Source organism: Arvicola amphibius, chromosome 7 (assembly GCF_903992535.2).
Source record: "Arvicola amphibius chromosome 7, mArvAmp1.2, whole genome shotgun sequence".
Lineage (NCBI taxonomy): Eukaryota > Metazoa > Chordata > Mammalia > Rodentia > Cricetidae > Arvicola > Arvicola amphibius.
The window spans coordinates 902,401-927,211 of record NC_052053.1 but is presented as its reverse complement, the minus strand read 5'-3'; the positions used below and the strand labels follow the sequence as shown (position 1 = coordinate 927,211).

The 24,811-nt window shown below is 34.6% G+C and overlaps 2 protein-coding genes and 1 pseudogene across 2 annotated transcripts; all 3 read right to left on the bottom strand.

Moving 5' to 3' along the window:
• Positions 1 to 1,191: 1,191 nt before the first annotated feature.
• Positions 1,192 to 5,848, bottom strand: LOC119818802 (annotated as a pseudogene).
• Positions 5,849 to 12,475: 6,627 nt separating this feature from the next.
• LOC119819146 (olfactory receptor 8K5-like) lies at positions 12,476 to 13,432 on the bottom strand. Its single transcript, XM_038337195.1, has one exon. It carries the CDS (start codon positions 13,415 to 13,417, stop codon positions 12,476 to 12,478), a length of 942 nt encoding a protein of 313 aa, XP_038193123.1. The 5' UTR covers positions 13,418 to 13,432.
• An 8,718-nt stretch (positions 13,433 to 22,150) lies between these two features.
• On the bottom strand, positions 22,151 to 23,077 carry LOC119819085 (olfactory receptor 8K5-like). The gene has a single exon (XM_038337094.1). It carries the CDS (start codon positions 23,075 to 23,077, stop codon positions 22,151 to 22,153), a length of 927 nt encoding a protein of 308 aa, XP_038193022.1.
• Between the last annotated feature and the right edge of the window lie 1,734 nt (positions 23,078 to 24,811).

Genomic DNA, 24,811 nt, shown 5'->3' with positions numbered 1-24,811 from the left:
AAGCCTATGTTTAAAGAAGCAATAAGACTAATTTACTAACTATGTTTATAATATATTACATAAATCTTTAGCTAAGGGTAAAAGTTTTAGTACATCTCAGCTTTTTTTTTTTAACTAAAGTTCAAAACCTAATTCTCAAGGCTCATTTCAGATCTCCTAACAGTCTCCTTTTCTGCCACTTCTTTGTTCTTCATGATGAATCACCATTTCTAATGATCTCTGAACCATGCATCTCTCTTCTGTGAAAACAAGGTCTTGACAGAATATCCTGACAGTTCTTACACACTTGTGAAGGGTTATGAAAAGAGGCCCAGTGGAAAGAATATTAGTGCCAAGATAAAGAAGAAAAATATTGTGTATTGAATATACTCCTAAGCTCTTTGCTCATCTGAACTCATATGTTCCTCACAGTACACTAGGAAGTAGGTAGTTATGTCTTCTCTACTCCTACAGGACACAAGTATACTGTGAATCAGAGGGCAGCAATACTTAATAAACAGTCACTCAAATGTATGTGGTAAAGTCAAGATTCAAATACTTCATGTAACATAGAATATAGTCTCATAAACCCTGTCTCGTTCTGCCTCTCCAGGAATGGCATCCTGAGTAATTAGGAGATATGACACCGAGATGAAACCAGATAGGAAAAGGGTCTGGTTAAATGGGTGAATGAGAAGCAAGATAATCATTTTAACATGAGCATTGTGAATAATGAACACAGACCACACGTGACTGCAGAAAAGGTCTACACTTGTTATTAATAGCATTAATATTTAGGTTTTTGGCAATAGCTCAGTTTAATTATGCTTCTTAAAAACTTTCAAAGCCCACTGTTCCTTCTTACCTGTGTGATGACCCTGCTTAGCAATCCAGTTTCGATCGTCTTAGTTTGTGAATGATGGGTTTAATGTACTTTCATTTATATCACTTTTCGCTTCTAGTCCCAAGAGATTCACCGAAGTGAAGCGCAAATGCAGGTGGGTAAACAAATTGTACATGATTTCCTGAGGGAGGCAGAGTGTCTTGTTCATCTATTAATTGTTCTTTGAGTATAAGAAAAGTAAAATACTCCGTGCCTTAGTCTAGTGGAATACATGAAACAAACAATATCATCAAACCTTAAAATTCACAAATAGAACTTTATTAGCATCTTAGACTGATGATGATTGAATTATTGACTGCACTATCCTTTCAGTACCTACAAATAAAAGGAACAATACATTCAATTCTTATACATAAACATGAGATTATATGGGAAAACTTCCTGTGAGATATATTATTTATAATAAGATATCCATAGTAAATATTGGTGAATCGTGACACATGTTTATAACATATTTAATATATGGTGGATTTTCAGAAAAACTGATTTGTTTGCATCTCCATGTATTTTTAATTATGTAAGTTTTGTTGGATTCATTTTAGCTTTGCTGGTCTGTAGAATTATATTTCTTTTAAAAAATACATGAGGGTCCGGTTTGGTCCCCTGTTCCATCAGTCCCACTCCGACTGGACTTGGTGGTCTCCCGTTAGATCTGTCCCACCGTCTCAATGGGTAAACGCACCCCTCACGGTCCTGACTTCCTTGCTCATGATCTCCCTCCTTTTGCTCCTCATCAGGACCTTGAGAGCTCAGTCTGGTGCTCCAATGTGGGGCTCTGTCATTTTCTCCATCCAATGCCAGGTGAAGGTTCTATGGTGATATGCAAGATATTCATGAGTATGACAATAGGATATGGACATTTCTGGCACCCTCTCCTCAGCTGCCCAAGGAACTAGCTGGGGGCGTCTTCCTGGACACCTGGGAACCCCTCTAGAGTCAAGGACTGAGAAACCAAGGACAATGGCAATTAACATGAACTCTACAGCATGGACGGGCTCACTGTGAGCCTTGTCAGTTTGGTTGCTCACCTTCCTGGACTTAGGGGGAGATGGGAGGACCTTGGACTGAACATGGTGAAGGGAACCCTGATGGCTGTCTTTGGAGAGTGGTGGAGTGGGGGTAGGGGTGGAGGGGAGGGGAGGGAGGGGGAGGAGAAGGGGAGGAGATGGAAATCTTGAATAAAAAAATGAGAAAAAAAAATACATGAGGGATCTGGGTGTTTGTTGGGGAAGAGTGGAGAGGGTGAGCGATGAAAAGAGGTATCTTGATAGAGGCCATGATGGGGCTAGGGTGAAACCTGGTACAAGGGCAATGCCTAGGAATCCATAGAGATGACCCCAAATAAGACTCCTAGCAATAGTGAAGATCATGCATGGATTGGTCTTCTCCTGTAATCAGATTGGTGACTACCTTTATTGTCACCATAGAGCCTTCATCTGGTAACAGTCTTATTAAGACCTCATATGCCACCTACATTTGATTTTTAGAATGTTTGAAGTCCTGCTGCAACAGACTGTCGAGTGCTGGGACAGCAATATAGGCCAGCACTCCCAGAAATGTGTTATTGTGATTCTCATTACTAAGTAATTTCCTGGGTGACTGAAGCTCATAAAAAACTACTCAAGTTCAAGCAGAAAATATTATGAAGAAGATTTCTCACTGACTGAGCTCACTTTTTTGTGGAAAAAATAATTATTGCTTATTTTTCTCCTTGGGGAATTCAATATCCCAAATAAATTATATCCACAACTTTTATGAAAATTATTTTTTGCATCTTCTTTTGCCCATACTGACTGAACACTCAGCACTCCCTCTCCCTCTCTCTCTCTCTCTCTCTCTCTCTCTCTCTCTCTCTCTCTCTGTCTGTCTCCCCCCTTCCTTTCCTACCTTTTCCTTCTCCTCTTCCTGCTTCTGTCCTCCTGTTCCTTCTTTTTGGTACCATTTTTAACTACTTAAAATTCATTGCTAATTCTGCTAAAACCGTTCCATGTCGGTCTGCGACCTGTGCTACTCAGTAACGTTGCCTGAAACTCCTTGGTCGTTTGGCTACCTTAAGACAGATTTTTAACTGCGCCAGTGATATTTAGCATTCAAACACACAGAGTAATGTTTTTTGACTATATATATATATATATATATATATATATATATATATATATTTCATTGAAACAACTCTTTAAACTTTCATGGAACACATATAGAATAATAAAAGAATATTTTTGTGTGTCTGTGTGTGAATTTTTGAGCTCTAGATATTTTCAGCTTCTCATAAGGACAGAAGCCCTGGAATTTTAGTTTAATACCGTTATGATTCTTTGGTATAAGTGCTGGAACTGAATGTAGGTCCTATTCACAATCAGCAAGTTCTTTTAACTTCTGTGCTATGTCTTCAGCTTGTAACATTATTTGTAGTGAAGGCGAATGAAGAAACAATGCTAAGACTGTTTTAAAAAATTATAATTGGTATGGGAGCTTGAAGTCATAGTGCTTGAAAGGTGGGAGGAGAATTGCTCCTTACTCTACACCAGTTTGCATTACATGGTGAATTTTATGCTGACCTGAGTTTTAGCATGGTTGTGTTCTTAGAAATAATTTTTAAAAAATCACTGAAATAATGAAATATTAATTTCATCACCTATACTGTCCCTTTTTATTATGTATGCTATTGTTGCCGTTCTTTATGTTTTTACACAGTTTTAAATTAATTTGTTGGGTCTCTTCTTTTTATCTTGCATAACTACCAGAGCATGATATTTCTAAAAATAAAAACCTGGTAATAAGTTCTCAAAATTAAAATTAAATGTATTTATGTAAATGGTACCCATATTTTCATTGTAAAATCTGGAGAATGGTTTTGAAAATGAATGCGTAAAACATAAGCAAATTCTTATTTTCCAGACTCATTATAACTTTGAGGATCTAAGACCATCAAAGTATACTTGTACAGATCAAAAGAAAAATAAATGAAATATATACTATCATTTGATTTTCTTTTCATGAGCTAAATGATGCATTTATATGAGCAACCAATGAGAATCATTGAAAATGTATTTCCATATTGGTTAATATTGAGACATATAAACATATTGAAAAGATAAAAAAGCATCTCAGTGTAGTCCTCTTACAGATATCTATATATATATATATCTATATATATATAAACACACATACTTAGGGTTATCATATCTCTAGATAATTTTATTAATCTCTAATAGTTTGCAGATAGTTAAGAAGTAAGGCCAACAACAGGAACACAAGCTCAGCACATTTATGAAGGGCTTAAGAGTACTGATCTTAAATGATAGGTCCTTGATTATCGAGAAAATTGGTTGAGTGAGACAAGTTCATGGGAAAGTAATGATATTTACATTGCTAAGTTACAGGTAGCAGAATTATATGTTGAAATGAAAGTATTGACAAAAAACAAATTAATAGTGTTTATGGTAGTCATTATATCAGCAAAGTAATAAGAATTTTATTTCATGTAAACAAATGGCAGAGGTCTCTGGCTCAGGTTGCTACAGCAGAGATAACAATATAGAATAAAAATGATAACTATTATATTAAGAAGTAAAGGTTAAGTCTGAGATAAAGCAATTATAAATAGATCAGCTACTTTGGAGTTTAATTGAACAAATGATAAACACACAAGGAACTTAGTCATTTTCTTTCTGAAATTCTCATTATCTCCCATGTTGCCTCATCATGTCTCTCTCCTTATTGCTGGTGTATATATGTATGTTGTGTGTGTGTGTGTGTGTGTGTGTGTGTGTTTGTGTGTGCGCGCGCGTGAATGTACATATGTGCATCTGTTTAGGGGAGAGGTTTCTGGTGTGTATTCTGTCCACTTTTGTATAAAATCAACTTATTGTGGAAAAGTTTTATTTAATTCTTTCAATTTTTATTATTTATCTATAGCAGCTAAAATAATATAAAATAAGACGTTTACAAATTAATATTGCAGCAATAATGTTTTTAATGTTTTCTTAATGTATTTTGATTAGGAACAATTTATATTTATTGAAACCAAAAGAAAATAATTTGCACAAATTATTTAGTGTCCTTTGCAGGGCATATTTTACATTTTGTTCCTCAAGCTGTAGTCAAGGGATTCAACATGGGAATGACCATGGTATAAAATATTGAAGCCACTTTATCTGTGTCAAGGAGTGGCTAGAATTGGGCTGCACATACATAATATCAAAGTTCATAGAAGACGATGACCCACTGTCAGGTGTGACCACAGGTGGAGAAGCCTTTGCCTGGCCCTCAGCTGAGTTCATTCTCAGAATAGTTATGAGGATTAGCAGGTAGGACACAAGGACAACCAGAAGAGAAGAAAATCAAATCAAAGGCTGCTAATATTAGAATAATCAGTTCGACTTCACGTGTATCTGAGCACAGCAGAGGTAACAACGGAAGACTGTCGCAGTAGAAATGACTGATGACATTGTAGCCACAGAAAGGCAAAGTGAAAATCTTAATTGTGACCAGAAGAGAGACAAATGAGCAATAGAGGTAAGGGACGGCCACTAGTACCCAACACACCCTCTGGGACATGAGGACAGTGTAGAGCAGAGGCTTACAGATGGCCACGTAGCGGTCATAGGACATTGCAGACAGAATAAAAAGTTCACTAACTATAAACACAAGAAAAAAAGCAAGCTGTGTAGCACAAAGGTTAAATGATATTGTATTTTGATGCACAACAAAATTTATTAACATTTTGGGTCCGACAGATGTAGAATAACCCAGATCTGTAACAGCCAAGTGTTTGAGAAAGAAGTACATGGGTGTTTGTAGCCTTGGGTCCACTGTGGTGAGAATGATCATGCCTAGGTTGCCCATCAGTGAGATCAGGTAAATGATGAGGAAGAGCCCAAACAGTGGGGCCTGGAGTTCAGCGTGGTCTGTGATGCCCATCAGGATGAATTCTGTCACCACTGTAAGGTTGTGATTCCCCATTCTGGCTTATCAGAAAACCTGCTCAGAGTAGAAACACCGATGTTAACAATAGCTGTCCTTTACTATCCACTGACAGATACTTAATATACAGCACTAATATAATTAACATAATTTCAAATTTAAAAAATTTTTGATTTGTGAGTATAAACTCATTGTTCTTTAATGACAATATGTGTCATAGAGTTAGAGATTGAAAGATAGAGTGGGTATTTTAGTTGTGCTTGATTGCATTCATCAAACATTTATAGATTGCATATATATTTCATATTTGTAATCCAAAGGCAATCTTCTTTTGCTGTTAATGGATTGAAGACTGAAAAAGCGTCAATACATCTCACTATATCCAATATCCTCTTTCTCAATAATATCACATAATAAATATCTCCTTGATGTTATAAAACATGACACATTCTATTTACATATAGAGAGATAGACCATAGGTAGATAATATATAGATAGTAGATATATGGATCGATTTATGATAGCTGTATATTAGATATGGCATCCATGGAAATAGAAGGCAGAGTTTTACAAAATTCATAATAACACCAAATGTTCAGTAGGGCCGACACACATGCCTGTAACTTCAGAATATCAGAAGGTGACAGAAAGAGATAGTTTGTTTGAGATCAGTGTGGGACCCAAAGGGGGATCTTGTCAAAAATATTCAGATCTAAACCAAAAGAAAACGGAGCAAAAATGTTTGTTTTCAATATATAGAGAATGATTATCCTCTTTACCGTTTGGTTTGCAATTGTAATCATATAGAAAGCCTAGTTTGGATAGAGATTGTATTGAATTATAAAGATTGCATTGACTAAAAAATATTACTGTTCAGTCATGAAATTTTTTAATGGAAAAATTTACATGTCTTGTTTGTACATGTCAAACTTCAACACACTGGACAGAAGTTGAAAATATGTATAAACGAGCCAATAAACCCTGTCGTCCTATTAATCATTTATATGAAGTGAAGAAAAAAAACAGAAGATATTTTTAAGGAGATATTCTTTATATTGTTCTCCTTCCCGTCTTTTATGAGCAAGGATCTCATTATATACTCCAATTGCACTCAGACATTGACAAACCTCTTACTTCATCATCCTAGTGCAGTGTGACCAACACCTGACTTTATGCTGCCCTGAGGGGTAATGATAAATTCAAATGTTATTCTGGGCAAACACCAAAAGCACTAAATAAAATATACTATAGAAAAGATTTACAAAACCTCTGGAAATGATTGAAATCCTTTTGTTATTATAGACAATAAGAATCTCTTCACATTATTTTTTAGTGTGTGATAAGAAAAACCTATAGTTAATCAAACAGATATTAGGTGAATGCAATAACGATAAAAAAAAATTGAACAGAGCTTGAAGTAGAATGCATATTGATGGATGAGAGCTATTATCAAGTTAGTAAAATGGTGAGATCCAATGCTTTAAAGGAGAAATAAAAGTGACGCCTATGGTGAAAATTATAGTAAATGTCATGTCTACATGAGGCATGAACAAAAATTAAAACATATAAATTAACATAAGTAGTAATGTAATTTGCATTAAATTGTTTAAAATATTACTTCTCAGTTTATAAAACTACTACGTCTCTAGTATGACCCATTTATTGTGTAAACATATATTCCAGGAAGCATCCTGAGATCGAAAAACTCAAGCAACATGAGACTTTATTCTGTTAGCCTATATCTTCGATATTTGTTTGTGGCAAATATAAGAAAATCACCTTTAGTAAGACTCTGATCATTTGCACATTTTTCTTCATTAAGATTTTTAAGTTAGAATATCAATGAATGTTTGATGGGCTTCATTCTGGAATGCTCATGCATATAAGTATTTTTTTTTCTCATTTGTCATTATTTTCTAGTTATCCTTTCTTCATCTTCAAGCTCACTTCTAGAGGATCAAAGTTTTTCTCCAACTTGTTCCCCCTCCTGATCTGAGAGCAGCAGAGTGTATTGTTTTCTTGTTAAGTCTGAAGATAACATTGCCTTCCTTTCTCCAGCTTTGGAGTTCTATGGGAAGAATTGGATTGCCTTTTCAGCTTTCACTATCAGTTGGGTTATTTTCATGATTTAGCTCTGTATCAGTACGTTGTAAGAAAACTTTATTAATGTCTGTCAGATTTCATTGAGCATCAAAAGAACATTTGGATATTCTATTTTGCCATGAGACTGACTTTTTAAATATCTACTATCTATTTAAATAATGATTGAGAACAATAAGATTTTGCTTTCTAAAATACCCCGCCATTTTTAGTGCCACCAAAGCACAGACACTCAGTAAGTGTTTGTAGGGAAATCAATGTGAACTATCAATGCTGCCAAAAGCTTCATCATGCCATTTAGACATTTATATATATAGAGTTATCCATTATTTACTCTCAGTTCTTGTTTCAGCTTAAAATAAACATTTAAATACACACATTTATATAATCAATAGAATAATGATATTTAAAAATATATTTTAATTTGTTCCATATAAGTATATAAAATATAAAAAATGCTCACATGAATTTAGAGAAGAAAAGTCTTATTGTACCTCACTTACATTTGGTGGCAAGAAATCACGGCATACTGAATAATAAGTGTTGACAATTTTCTGTGTCCCCACTATTTAAGTGGTAATATAAATGTTACCCAAACATTTCAGGTGTCTGTGACACATAATATCACATGACAATACTCTTTTTTACCTGTGATGAAGCCTCTATCTTGTCTTTCATGCGTTTCTCACATGGAAAGAAATGAGCATAACTTATATTTTTCCTCACCTTTTGAGGTTGTCTCTTGGGAGATACCAAACAATATTTTGAATAATCCCAGAACATTTCTGAGTACAACTAAATTCCCAGGGCATCCCCATTAACAAAGGGAAATTGTGTGTGCTAGTGTGTAATGATTCATTATAATATATGCAGTTTTTCAATATATATTGTGTATATATTTATTTGAAACTATATACAACAATATATAGTTATATACCATGCATAAATACTCTTTCTCAATATTCTCAATATATATAATTTTATAATTTATAATTGTGAAACTTGAAAATTCATCTCCAGATAGTTATAGAGAATATAGTCCAGTAATATTTCTAATAATTTGGGTAAATAAAACTAAAAATGTTAGCCACTTCCAATCTAGAACATCTGAAGATGTTCATAAATTCATCTTCCTACAAAATAAACAGAAAATTATGTTATGTACTTTAATTTTTCCTTTTTTAATTAAGATTTTTTTAATATGATCTTTTCTCATTTTATATAGCTATGCCTGTTCCCACTCCCTCCCTTCCTCTTCCTCCACCCTTTACTCCAACCCTTCACTCCTTAGGAAGGGTATGGCTTCCCGTGAAGAATAAATAAAGCCTGACACTACACTTTGATGCAAGATCAGGGCCTTCCCCCATATATATATGTATATACATGTATATGCACATATATACATATATATGCATATATATATACACATATATATATATATATGCTGTTCAAGGTATCACTCCAAAGATAATATGCTCCTAGATGTCAGTTAAAGCACCAGGGATGACTTATGAAATTACCACAGTTTAGCAACAATCTGGAATGCTTATTAAAAACACCTGTCAAACATTTAAGGATAGTAAAATTTATAGCAATGTTATTTACCTTATTCACATTTAAGAGAGATGCAATGGGTGGAAGACAGCCACTAGTCAGTAGTACTGACAAACTAATGAGCGTCCTGCAGCTGAGTGAGATAGAAGGTCAGTTATTACCAGTTTGACGAAGTCATTTTTTGGTTCTTGTCATCATCTGACTTGACTAATTTAATGAAAAAGCTTTTATACCTGAGATAAATGAAAAGAACACTATGCAGATCTTATTTAGGTTATGTATACACACACACACAAATATGTGTAACAATAATAATTGAAGAAGTCATGAATTTGAGAGGGTGTTGGGGCAGTGGCAGGATTTGCAGGAGAGGTAGGAGTGACAAAATAATACAAATTCAGTGCAATCCTATTAAATTCTCAAAATATAATTAGAAAATATTGTTGTCATAAAACCATTTATAATCATAAACTGCCTTTATGATAAAAATCTGGGTCAATAACTAAAGAGAAATCTTATGGAGATGTTCAAAGGGGCTTTAAGAAATTTTTAATATTGAGAAAGGATGGTAGGTACACTTACCTGTAAATATTAAGTTAAGATTTAAAATATAGTGAGGTGTTAAGATGCAGTAGCAAAGTAGCAATAGAATATTTTTAGTAAGGTTCATAACAGCACCAACCCTGAGAAGTTATATTTCCAGTACCAAGACTAGTTTACCTTCTGTTGAGTGTGCCTTAAATCTGATTGGACAGCTGTTGGTTGCCACCAACATATGACTGGCTTCAATGTTTAATTCAAATGAGGAGCAGAAGGAGGGAGAACATGAGGAAGGAAGTCAGGAACAGCAAGGGGTGCGCCCACCCTGAGACGGTGGGGCTTGTTTAATGGGAGCTCACCAAGGCCAGCTGGACTGGAATGATGGAGCATGTGATCAAACCGGACTCTCTGAATGTGGCTGACAATGAGGGCTGACTGAGAAGCCAAGGACAATGACATTGGGTTTTGATTCTACTGCATAGATGGGCTTTGTGGGAGCCTAGTCTGGATGCTCACCTTCCTAGACCTGGATGGAGGGGGGAGGACCTTGGACTTCCCACAGGGCAGGGAACCCTGACTGTTCTTTGGACTGGAGATGGAGGAGGAGGGGAGTGGGGGGAGAGGGAGGGAAATGGGAGGAGGTGGAAATTTTTAATAAAAATATATAAAAATGTAAACAAAAAATTGAGGACATGATTTTCCTGAGCTTAGAAGGTTGATTCTAGTCTCTTAGTAGGGCTGGCTGGAATACCCAGAAAAGCAAAATGTGAAGGCTTAAACAGAAATTTCAGCTCCTGAACATTTGTCTATATTTTCACAGCTGTAAAGAAATACCCACCACAGGACCACTTATAAGGGACAGAAATAAAGTTCTTCATATGTGGGAATGTTTAAGCTCATGACCAATATGTCTGCATACATTATGTGTACACAAAGTCTGCTTCTCATAGACAACTGGCTAGTTGTCTCCATATTGCTTAATTTCCCTTATGTACTACGTTAATGGTCCTGTTTTCACCTCTATCTGTAAGTGCTCTTCCTACAGGCCTTAATTGAATAATTAAGGGCCCACGTCTATATTATCACTTTGTCTATTGTCCTATTGTTGTAAAAAATAAAACAACCAAGACTACTTATGCAAAAAGAGTTTATTGGGGACTTAAAATCCATGACTACGATGGTAGGGAGCATGACAGTAGGCAGGCAGTCATAGTGCTAGACCTATAGCGGAGAGCTCACATTTTGATCAACAAGAGGCATGGAAAGCTAATCTGGAATCACGTGAGGGTTTGCAACCTCAAAGTGACCCCTAGTCACACATCTCCTTCAATAAGGCCACACCTCCTTATCCTTCCCAAATAGTTCTACGAACTGGGATTAAGCTTTGAAATATATTAGCTTATAACATCATTCCCATTAAAAACACTATAGTTACTAATTGGAAGCACATGAATTTGGAGGACATATTAGACCGCAATAGTGTTGATAGTGTGATCTACAAACATACATCACAGGACAGCAGAGTTAATTCATGGTTAGTGGAACTTACAAAATTTTCTGACCAATTATTAGCTTATGGTAAAAATAAATGCACAAATATTCCTACTGAAAACACATTAGACAAAATGCTGACTTGTTTCACAAAATTCACTAAGAAAACCAAAAATTACAATAGAAACAATACTAAAAACACCAAACCTAGTGGGTGTGGATGGGGATTTAACAGTGTGTGTGTATGTGTAAGTCTGAGTATTATTTCTGAAAACTGTTTATTATAATCTTCTTGTAATTTTCCTGAAAGTCTTATGAATACTCAGTTTAGACAAACAAAATTCAGAATGGAACCACAGATTTCTGGAGATTTCTAAATAAGATTATAGGACCCATAATACTGAAAATGCATGAAATTCAGGAAATAAACAGCAATGTATAATAAATGTCATCTGTCATCTAGAATTGCTTTACAAATAATTGATAATATTGTAACTAATTATATAAGTTACATAGGATAGAACATCAAAAATATTAAAGTTTATAGTGTTCAAAGGCATCATGTCTATGCTGCATTAATTTTGCTTGCCATAATTTTAGGTTTAAAACAGAAAATTAAAACAAGATTAAGTAGACAAATGTCCAAACACATAAAAGAATAAAACAAAAAATTCATGCAAACCTAAAAAAATATGTTATGGGGATATATTTAAGCATGTGTTCCCATTTGGATAAAATTAGTTCAGTGGAAATACTAAAGACTTATTGAATCAAATGTTAAAGATGTTGGAAGGAAAATGACATTTAATGGATCTCTGTAGCTATATAAGGAATATTTCATGTGTCTACATAGAATGCATTATAATATACTTTATTATTGTGAGTTTTTCATTTTGTAAATCAATGGGAATTAATTATATAGATATAGGTTTGACGTATACTTCCTTTATCAAATTTTGTTTTAGCACTCTACATTTTATATTAAGTACAAACTTTACATTGGTCCGTAAACACTCTTAGAAAAGCATTTTTCACTTCTTTGTTTCTAAAGCTGTAGATCAAGGGATTCAGCATGGGAATCACTAAAGTGTAAAATACAGATGTTATTTTATCAGTTTCAAATGAGTGGGTGGATTTGGGCTGTAAGTACATGAAGAGTAGAGTCCCATAAAATACCACCACCACTGTCAGATGAGACCCGCAAGTGGAGAAGGCCTTTTTCCTGCCTTCTGCATAATGCATTCCATATATGGCTAACAGAATCAGAAGGTAAGATGCTAAGACTACAAAGAGGGAGGAGATCAAATTAATTGCCGAAAATAATATGATCACCAATTCTATATCCCGTGCATTTGAACACAGTAAAAGTAACATGGGGACATTGTCACAGTAAAAATGGCTAATGACATTAGAACCACAGAAAGTCAATGTAAAAATCTTGCTAGTTATTAGCACAGCCTGGAAGATACTGTAGAGATATGGGATGCCCACCAGCACATGACAACGTCTCTGAGACATGATGGCACTGTAGAGCAAAGGGTTGCAGATGGCCACATAGCGGTCATAGGCCATTGCAGATAAGACAAAAAGTTCACTGATAATGAAAGTGATGTAGAAAGCCATCTGTATGGCACAAGCATAATAAGAAATGACATTTTGATCCAATACAAGATTCACCATCATCTTTGGGTAAATGACAGTACAGTTGCCAAGATCAATGAAAGCCAGGTGTCTGATAAAATAATACATAGGTGTGTGAAGGCGAGAATCCAACTTGGTCAGAATGATCATGATCAGGTTGCCTATCACAGAGACTCCGTAGATGACTAGGAAGACACCCAAAAGAGGAAGCTGCAGATCTGGCCTGTGCGTGATTCCTGTCAGAATGAATTCAGCTGGCACTGTTGAGTTCCCGGGACTCATTTCAACCTTCTGAGAAGATACACAAGTGTCATCAACTTTTGCATAAACTCACCCAAGCAAATTCAAAGACAAGACAAAAAGTAGCCTTTAATGACTCACAGAAAAATGATTTTTACAACTGATTCTGAATGTTAAATAAAGATTGGAAGTGCTACTTTTAAAAGGGAAGTCCCTGTGGCATACACTCAACATTATCATGTATATTCTTACTAGGTTAAAGACAAGATAAAATTTGTATTCTAATCCTGAGAGAAAAATGATTTTATTATTTTCTCAGATCCTGTCAATCCAATGAATAAATTCTTATTTCAATATATGGAAATATTGGATATATTTTATATTTTACTAGAAGACCACATTTTTTTCTCTAATAGTCTAATTTTAGCTATGATATTTCCCATGACATTTAGGCAATCTTACATATAAGGATGGAGACAGCATGAAAATAATGACATTTCAGTTTAGTTTTGTGTTTTAACATTTAAGGTCCTATGTAGGTTTTGTAATGATTGTTTTAAAAAAAGGACAATTATGTCAAAATTGCAAAAAGATCTATATGTTTTTCTAGTACTAATTGGTCAGCCCTGAAAATATAAATAGAAGTAAAATTACATGGAGTGAACAGAATACATTTAAAACATATACACATATTATTGTCATAGATATATTGAGTGTATCCATATTTATATGGATATATATATATATATATATTCATCATGTACCTATATGTATATGCATATATTTATGAAATAACAATTCCTGAGAAAGAGGCCATGAATTTGAAGGATCATGTGAAGGGTTATATGGGAGGCCTTGAAAGGAGGAAAGAAAAGGGCTATTGTAATTATATTATGGTCTAAAAAATAAGTTAATTAAAATAACTTTCTTTTTCCATTTTAAATTATGTCCACCTTAGTTTAACTGAAATCATGAACCATGTCTACAAACATTTGTGGAGAGAAATTAAATGGTCAATGAATTGATGATACTGTTTTTAAATAATTACTAGGAACATTTATAAACATAAATATTACTGAGAAATATCATTAAACAAAGTCATATTCCAATGAAGAATTGAAGTTAGAAATACTTCTTTTTCAATATAAGAACGTGAACCTGAAATTTCATTAATAAAAATAGTACACTATAGTGTGTTGTTACTGCAAGTGAAATTCAAATTTTTCTACTTTAAATAAATATTCACCTTTATTTCTTCAGTGGTTATATAACGTCTTTGTTTATTTCTTTCATGTAATGTAAATAGCCACAGCAAAAGATGAAATATAAAGAAAGAAACAAAACAAACACATAATAAAACAAAAATTACTAATTTAAAAAGAAAATAGTACAGGCCTCAAGACACACAAAAGGTGGATGTTTTCTTTCTAGTATATATTGTTTATGCTTTTATACATGGATCATTAATACTTAATTTTTATACTTTATTAATATGTAACACTATAAAGACAGGAATTGTGGTGAGTCACTTTCACACCATTTTAGCCTTTATTAAGCTTTGTATGAATAGCTAATTAGTTATAGCATTTTACAATGGAGTATTTAGAATAGATGATTTCTAATATTTCAGTAATAAGTACCACTAAATTGAAAACTAGAAAAAAATATCAAATTTGTTTCAATTTGTAACAGAAAAACCAATTCATTCTAATGTTTTGAATGAGCTGCTTTCACACTCAGAGTTGCCACAGTGAGATGTGGAAACAGGTAACTGTTACTTTAATGAAAGAAGAAACTGTGTATTGAACTTCTCATATAAAGTGCACAACAGAGTAGTAGAAATATATTGCCTACACATCAGGTAGAAACGCCAAGACACCAAGTTAAAATCTTGAATTAAATGCATTTAGCAATGCATTTAATCTGAGGTGGTTAGCAGTAATCACAGCAATGAACTTCAGTGGTGTTGGATTTGCCTTTCTGATAATGAGGCCTTTGGGGGAGGGTCTGTATATTGCTGGGTCACCTCTGTGCCCTCTTCCTGGTTGAAGTGTCTGCTGCTTCACCCTTGAGTCCTACTCTTATTTAAAGACCTGTCTTTATGCTAAGACCAAGGTCCTCCCAACTCCCCCAGGTCCAGGCCTTGAGAGGGAGGGAGGGGAGGTATGGGTGGAGGGGAGGGGAGGGAAGGGGGAGAAGGAGGGGAGAGAAAGGGGGAGAAAGGAGGGAGAGGTAGTGGGTTTGTAGGCGTAGGGAAGGAGATGGAAATTTTTAAATATAAAAAAAAATAAACTATGAGAAAAAAAAAAAAAAAAAGACCTGTCTTTACTTACAACTAACAACAAATACCGTACTTCTAATTGAAAGCTTTAATTTTGTTTCTTTTTATTTTTAAACAGTCTTATTTTACATACCAATCCCAGTTCCCTCTCCTTCCCTTCCTCACACTCTCCTTACCTTCTTCCCACCCTTTCTCCCATCCACTTCTCAGAGAGAGTGAGGCCTCCCACTCACAGGGAGTCAAAAAATGCTGTCACATCAGCTGAGGAAAGACCAAGGTCCTCCCTGCCTGTATCTAGGATGAGCAAGGTTTCCTAGTTCATCAGGACACAGATCCCTCTGTGGTATATGAGATGCTCTGGACCGAGTAAAATAATTCAGGATTGGAAAGACAATTTTCTTTCACTTTGGTGTGTTTAACTTGTTCCAACAATTCTTCCAGATCATTCCTTAAGTCTATTTTCATTTTCAGCATCAGTTACTATATCCTTTTGAAGATGTCTAGGTTTCATTACTATTCTATTTTTCTTTCTTTACAAAGAGAACCTCTGGCTTCTTTTGAGTATCCTAAGATACACAAGCAAAAGAGACCTGCATAGGCTCACAGAGCATAAAAGTTAAAACGAGGAGACTTTGAGTTTTCAACCATATTTATATGGACAACAATTAGCAATTAATTTGTGCTCACATGTTTCTGAAAAGTTTCATAACTCTTTAAAAATCTCTACTTATTTTTCCATTTGCTTAATCTTTACAATGTCTGGTACTAGAAAAAAACATTTGCTAAGCAGTTTTGTGGAACATTAGAACAAATGATGCAAGCCTGTGAATGTGCAGGTGCCATCCAAAAATAAAATGACTTTTTCATTATAAGATACAATGAAATGCCTTAAAAAGACTCCATTTAGAAGTGCAGGTGAATAGGCTCACATTGAAATTTCATGTATTTATAAAAACTGCATAAAATATAGTCATTACACTTATTCATTTTTTGAAAATCAAATGAAACTGTGCATCTTATATTTTTTACCTGGACATCTGATTTTAATAATTTGAGCTTGTGAGATCAATCATATTTTTTAGGTTTTAAATTTTCTTTTCAACTTGCAATTTCTAAATCTCCTATTCACCTCTTGTAGAGTGTGCAACAGGTGTTCAATTCATAGAATTTCATTTCTCCTACAAATAAATACTCATGCAAGTGATAACAATTATCAAAGCAGATATTTACCCTCTGTGACATCCCCGAGAGCCACAGATCTCACAGACAGTGAAAGAACAGTAGGGTCTAAGACTCAATGAAGACTATGAACTCAGGTTACCATAAGACTGGTGGCAATTCCTTCTCTCCACTCACAGAGATTCTGATTTCCCTCTCTGCACTTACTCTTCATTTTGCTCCAGAGAGGGGAAATTTATGATTTTCCTAATTATTTTGGTGTTCCCAGAGGTGGTAGCATATAATTTGTTCAGTTTATTATGTCTAAATTATATGAGAAATTTATAAACAAAGTTACATTGATGTCATCCAATCTTCTCCCCAGTGAGAAAACATAAAGTCAGCGCTTGAAAAGAACCAAAACAACAAACTGATCTGAGAAATTTTGTGCAGACTCAAAGGGTTTATGGACCCTGACAGAATAGGCTACAGAGTGTAGTATTGAGGCATGAATGGAAAACTCTTTAGTACCAGTTGATCTGTATAAAATGGAGAAGAGTCATGGTAGTATGTGTTTTTACGCAGGGCTGCTATCACAGAGAAGGTTTTGAATGTGTTTTTTATAATGAAATGTGGAATAAGCTGTCAGTGGTTTTGTAAGTGGGCAAGAGAAGAGGTTGCCACCATAGCAGAGTTATGTACACATTATATGTACTTGTTTTGTTCTCACCTCCTTTTTACTTATAGATATTTTATTCTCATGAGTAACTGATCCAAAGTGATTCTTAAAAGAAACCATCTTGTCTCTGTCAGCATAGCATTTTTTTGTGTGTGTGTTTCCAGGTGCTCACCAACGCAGATGTATTATTGTTTTTCACTGTTGGCCTATATTACTCTCTGTCAATTCTTTTTTTCTTATTACAAAAATTTCTTTCATTTTATTCCTTCTTGTAAACAATTTAGCCATAACAAATGTTAGTTTTAAAAGATCATAATTCAAAATTTTGCATTAAATATTGTTTTCCTCCATACACATCAGTGAACTTTAAACATCTATGATATATTCATTTATGGTTTATGACAGTAAATAAAACAATACTATTCTTCATCTTTTGTAAATGTATAGGTTTATGCTCTATACCTTAGGAGAAGTTAAAAAAAAAACTCAAAGAAAGATAGTGTGGCCAGAAATGGCTCCTGGGGAGATAACATTTATAGAACATAGGAGGCACATGGTAAATCAAAACAGTGGGAAGATGATTATCTCATTTCAACAGATTTGCCTCTCTGTTTTTCCTTAGTGTAGTGCATTTGCAAACATGCTCAAATCCTAGAGAGTTCGGCATTTGAATGCTTGAGAAGAGTAGACACTAATCACATTTGCATAAGAAAAATAAATCAAAGCTTGTGGACTGTTAACAGGATGTTAATAGGGGGCCAGGAACCTCTTAACATCTTAATCTTCACATCTTCTTAATATGTTAAGGTCACTAGCAGTAAACTATGGCACATTTGAATTATTTATTGATTGTTTTTAAAGATAAGCACTTCATAAAAACTGAGAAAGAAGATAGCAATGTGTCTCCTTATCTTTTCCATTAGTTATATAACTTCTGTAAAAGAATAGATTATTTAAAGTTCATGAAATGTAAAATAATAATGGTTGTTGCTGAAATCTCTGTGGGAGGTGGGAAGACGCACCGCGCCCCGTGTCTGCTCTGTGTTCAGTGCGCTGGCACCCAGTTCACGAGATTCGGGCAAGGGGCAGGAGGTTAAAATACACAAATACATACAGACAGATACAGGTCATCCTTGAATTCCCCAAGCATGCCCCCTTTATTGTGTTCAGGGGCAGATTATATAGAGATAGCCATGCCCCAGCCAAACCCACCAGAAACCACTCTCCTGCCATCAGGAACTCCTGAAGGTCTCGTGCTCAGAGCAGCTGTAGGCACTCATCAGGGGGTTACAAGAAATTCAGGATCTGGGGTCTCACTGCTCCCAACAGGTTGTTACATTTAAGCATATTTCTATAGAAAAAAAATCAAATTTTACTTCCCCTTTGAAAATATCTGTTATATATGGTCTAATTCTGACATTTTATTACTGCTATAATAGCCCTGAGTATATGGTTTCTCTTTATTTCACAGTTGGAGCAACCTTCATCACACCAGTGCCAAAGCCAAGGGTTTTGTGGAGGGATTAATAATAACTAAGGAGACTAGCTCTCAGAACATGTTGAGCACTGTTGATCATGTTTAAATAATCAAATTAATAAGATTTATATACTACAGACATAGCTGATCACTTCACACCTACCTAAAATATAAGAAATATCTTTGAAGCTAAAGAGACGACGGGAGCCGGGCGGGAATGCAGCCCGCCTGCTCCTCACTACATTCTAGGATATTTCTTTATTGCATAACCAGATTTTGTTTAGAAGTGATGGCAGGGATCTTCACAAAGTTATCTAGTCAACAACTAGCTGACATAGAAAAAGAGGTCTTCAGGAGGCTTGACAAAATATAGGCATCCTGAAAAGAACCCATTGGAGAATTCACATAAATTATCCATGATTCATGAGAAGATATCAGGATACCAATATTAGTATTTGGTGTTAACTCTTAATTTCATAGTATCATCATGAGAAAATAAGCAGTGTTGATCATTGTGTTGTGTGTAGGTGGAATGGCCAACTCACTGACACATGCATAATTCAAGAAGAGTTGCTCATGCTGTTGGAGATGGATTTACATGAGCATATTCATAACTAATTGCTGCATGTCACCAAAGTTCTTCACAAGCAGGAAGCACAAAGTATAACCGAAATATATCAGCCTGATGTGTGAAAGCTGACATAGCTCAAGTTGTTCTCAGATGCAAGACAGTCACAACAATTTGATTCAGTGTTTGATACCTAAACCAGATCCCTTAACTCAGCCCTCTGTGATTTGCACTATCCCTTACTCTCACTCAGCGTATTCATTTTCCACACTCATCTTTTATTCATTGATAAAAATAAAATATATTCTTCAAAACTGAAACATCAATTTTGCAAGTAAAATATTGATTCTGCTTTCATGGTTACAACTCATCTAAAAGACATTCAAAACATGTTTGATACTGCCAATCGAATTAAATATAAGTTTGTCAAATAATACTATATCATACTTAACAGTTGGGACTTTTGAGACAGGGTTCCTCTATGTAGCTTTTGAACCTGTCCTGAAACTCACTCTGTAAACCTGGCTGACCTTGAATTCACAGAGATTCACCTGACTCCCAAGTGCTGGGATTAAAGCCATGTGCCACCACTGCCCAGCTTAATAGTTAACACTTTAAAGGACATATGTCATATTATTTTCTGAAACTGTAGCTAAAAAGCACCAATGTGAATATAATAAAGATATAAAACAGAGAAGCCAACTTTCCAGTATCTAAAGAATTACTGGATAGGGGTTGAAAAACATCAATACCAGGAAATCTGGAAATGAAATATGAAATAGGAACAGAGTTGAGTTTGATAAACACCCCCACTTATTGACATTTTGAATCATGAAGTTTTATTATAACCTATATCAGTAAATGTATTTGTCTGAGATAAACAATAAATGGGTGTTTACCAAGGAGGAGATACAAAATCATATTCAAGCTGCTCAAAGTTGAAACTGCAAAGATGGGGGAAAAAGACAACAGAACCCATAAATGCAACTGATATATATGTTCATTAGAATATTTTCACCACAATTACATTTTCTTATTAAATACTGCCTTAGAAAAATGCTGTAGATGGAAATACCACTGAATAAAATGGATTTTATATGCTCTCATCTGGGGATATTAAATAAAGAAAAGTAGGATGGATATACCATCTTTAAATTTAATTTTGAAAATACCACTATGATTTCAAAATATATTAAATACTGTAAAAGAGATAAAAATCTAACAAAGGTTACAAACAAGATTCATGTTTTTAGGATGTAGGGGATTACTAAACAAAAGGAAATGAGGAGGAGGACTTGAAATTTGGAAGGCATGGTAAGGGGGCATTGGTGGAAATGGAGTGGGCCGTTCGATCGTATTTCATTTTATATATGTATGACATTTTCAAAGACTACATTACGATCAAGAAATAAGTTATTAAGCTAAGACAGCAAAATCATGTTTTCAAGTATTTTAAGAAGCTAGATTCCTTGTATGTAACTGGAAGATGAGGATATTTGTAAAATTGCATGCCCTGCTACTTTCAAGATTCCGAGAAAGAAAACACCTGTCCAAAAAAAGATCGATAATGCTAAAATTAGGAAACCATGACGAAGTCAGTAACAGACAGATGAATACTTTTAAATACATAAAGCCAAGAGAAGAAAATCCTTATAACAATATTGGGTTTAGAGTTCAAATAGAGAAAGTTAAGGATAAAACCTTAACATTTGCTATTTTTCATATATAAAATAAAGTACACACTAACATTTCAATATCAGCGGTTTTTTGTTTGTTTCTGCAACGGCCTTGAGAATTATCATGGTGATGAATTCACAATTCAGAATCAATAAGGCATTGTATTTGAGTGAAAGAGAAACAGACAAACAGGCTATCACATCCAAAAAAGTATGAGCAGGGCTTTAGATATTGCTCAGTGGGAAGAGGCTTACTACTTTAAAATCAATATTGAATTGTTTATAACTACCTGTTACTCCAGTACCTGAGGGATTCAACATCTCTCACCTTCATGGGAGATCTACACTTATGTACACACACAAAGACACATAACTAATCACATACTCATACTTAAAGTGTTATGAAATATGTAAGTAAAATTAATTGATATTTATATTAAAATAACCAGAAAATCACTTTTACTAAAAGTGAATGTTGTGAAGATGAGTCTTTAACATTTATTAGTTTATATATGCATGAACAATATGTTCTCTGATTGAGACTTAGAGACTATTCTTAATCATGTTGCTTTATTTATTAATACAACAAAAACAGTAAAGACACACGTTCCCCAAAAGATATTGCAGAGAAAGATATAAGTTACTGATATAGAGTTTATAATTTGTCCACCTTTGGTAAAATATAAAGTTGCATATCACTAAATAAAACATTTATTTTGAAACAAGAAATGATAGTCAGAATGCAATAGTGAATTGATATTTAAATTATAAGAGTAAGCTTGAGTATATATAAGCGAAACAGTATCTGTTAATATGAACCATAATACATTTTATGAGGAGTTAAATTGTGCAACTGTTTAAGAAGTTTTATTGTGTGGTACCTATAGTTATCAAAGGTCATTATAGGATTATATAATACTGAATAAAACAAAGTCTTCATAGACTTCTAAAGACTCTATGCAAAGCATTTTTGACTTCTTTGTTCCTTAGACTGTAAATCAAGGGGTTTAACATGGGGATCACTAAAGTATAAAACACAGAAGCCATTTTCTCCGTTTCAAATGAGTGAGTAGATTTAGGCTGCACGTACATGAAGAGCAGGGACCCGTAGAACACCGCCACCACCGTCAGATGGGAACCGCACGTGGAGAAAGCTTTCTTCCTACCCTCTGCAGAGCGCATTCGGAATATGGCTAACAGAATCAGCGTGTACGACGAAAGGACGACCAGAAGAGAAGATGCTACATTAAAGGCTGAAAACAATATAGTCAGCCGTTCCGTCTCTTGCACTTGCGAGCAGATCAAAGGTAGCAAGGGGACAACATCACAGTAGAAATGACTAACGACGTTAGTGCCGCAGAAAGTCAACGTGAAATACTTAGTGGGGAACAGCAGAGCCTGGAAGGTACCGTAGAGGTACGGGATGCCGACCAGCACACGGCAGCGCCGGGGAGACATGACCGCACTGTAGAGCAGAGGGTTGCAGATGGCCACATAGCGGTCGTAGGCCATAGAGGCCAGGACGGAAAGTTCGCTGATGATGCACATAATGAAGCAGGCCATCTGTGTGGCGCAGGCATAAAAGGTGATGGTGTTTTGATCTGCAACGAAATTCACCAGCATCTTGGGGCAGATGGCAGTGGAATTTCCAAGATCGATGAAGGCCAGGTGTCTGATGAAAAAGTACATCGGGGTGTGTAGGTGAGAGTCCAGCTTGGTCAAAATGATCATGCCGAGGTTTCCCACCACGGTGATTGTATAGATGGTGAGGAAGACTACAAACAGAGGCAGTTTCAACTCAGCGCTCTGGGTAACTCCCATCAGGATGAACTCCTGAGGCATTGTTGCATTTTGTCGGTCCATTTGTTTGATCGAGAATTAGTTCTTCTTGAAGAAACTAAATAAAATTTTATTAGACCATTTTCGTTACCATATAAGCACTGCAGTAGTCATAATTAGAATAGATATTTATTCACAAAATAGGCAACACAAGTAATTTTTACATATTTTTGAACAAAATCATTGTTGGCTTTCTAAAGTAGGGAAGATGCATGAAATACATAAAGGAATAGGAACGATTAATCTCATAACCCAGCAAGTTTTCATGTGAATGCATAAAAAATGAATCCATGTAAGTAATAAATATTCATTTTCAAAAGACTTATGCCGTCTATCATATCAGATTTCCATTCTTTCTGAAAACTCATATACAATCTTTATTTTCTCTAGGCCATAGAACTAATGCAAACATACAATCATGTCACCAACTGAATATTGAATAGTAAAGTTTAGCCATGATCAATAAATGGAGTTTGACTTGTAACTACAACTGTCATATTGGCATTATCCAATCTGGATAAAAGTCCAAGTGATTATTTATATTTGATATTTAGTAAGTACATTAAGGTGGTTTGACTAACAACTTTTATTAATTGACAAAGCTACCTAACATCATGTAGTAATGGCTTCAAAGGACATTCCTATTTCCAGTGTCTGAAATGTGTCTGCTATTTTGTTATTAAAATTATCATATTTATATTTTGGATTATATTTTGGCAATAGTTTATTTACAACAGGATACATATTTTCTATAATACAGAAATATTCACACTTATGTTTTAACTTACTCATCTATTTCATTTTTAATAAAGAAAAATCCATAATTAGCATAAGTCTTACATGGTCAGAATCTAGTCCTGAAAATATGTATTATTTAAGTCATCATCCAAGGAAAACAAATGCTTAATTCAACGTTCTTTATTTCCTTTCTCAATATAGAAATAAACTTTATAAAGTAATCAATTATTTGAAATGTTATAAAAATTCTGAAATTTTTATATCACAGTATTTGTGATGTGTAATTTTATGATTTTTAAAATATTTCAATGATAATAGCTTCATTTGTGCAATAAATGTAAATAATCAGAAAAGATGTAATGAAAAGTATAGTTGATAAACTCTAATACATTTAAATTATCTCTATTATGTTCTTTTTGATCTCAGTAGGAAAGTGTGACTTTGTAAGAATATCAGAGTATTCTATGATGATGGCAGACATAATGTAAAGCCAGTTGTAAATAAAAAACGAGGATTTCACTCTAAGACACAAGCCTTCAGTTTTAAGCCGGAGCAGACTGTCGCTGTCTTATTGAAGGTATAAGCAATCTAAAAATCTGTAATTGGTGTTTATTTTACCTTTCTGATTCTTGAGCTAGGAACTGAGGAAACGTGGTACTTAAAGCTGCAGACTATATCTCTAGACTCTTTCAAGATTTACAGTTATACTTAGTTTATTTGTGTGTGGCAGCTATATAAATACTACGGAAGGAGTATGTAGGTCAGAGGCAACTTGCAGGATTATGGTCTCTCTTTCCATCATATGTATTTAGGGAGTAAACTCAGGCTGTCCCCCTGAGCTTACACTGTCATTACTCTGAGACATCTTTTGCCGGCACTATTTCCTTTTCTGAGTTGAGGTTTCCTGCTATTTCTCCTTTGATTTAAAATACTGTTTCAGACTCCTTCCTTCCCACAAATAAGAATCATAGTCTCTCATCTTTTGAAAACTATCTTGTGAGTTGTTATCATATTGTTTTA

What these genes read in the sequence shown, in the direction of transcription:
- LOC119819146 (XM_038337195.1), bottom strand. Translation starts at nt 13,417, where the DNA reads ATGAGTCCCGGGAACTCAACAGTGCCAGCTGAATTCATTCTGACAGGA.
- LOC119819085 (XM_038337094.1), bottom strand. Translation starts at nt 23,077, where the DNA reads ATGGACCGACAAAATGCAACAATGCCTCAGGAGTTCATCCTGATGGGA.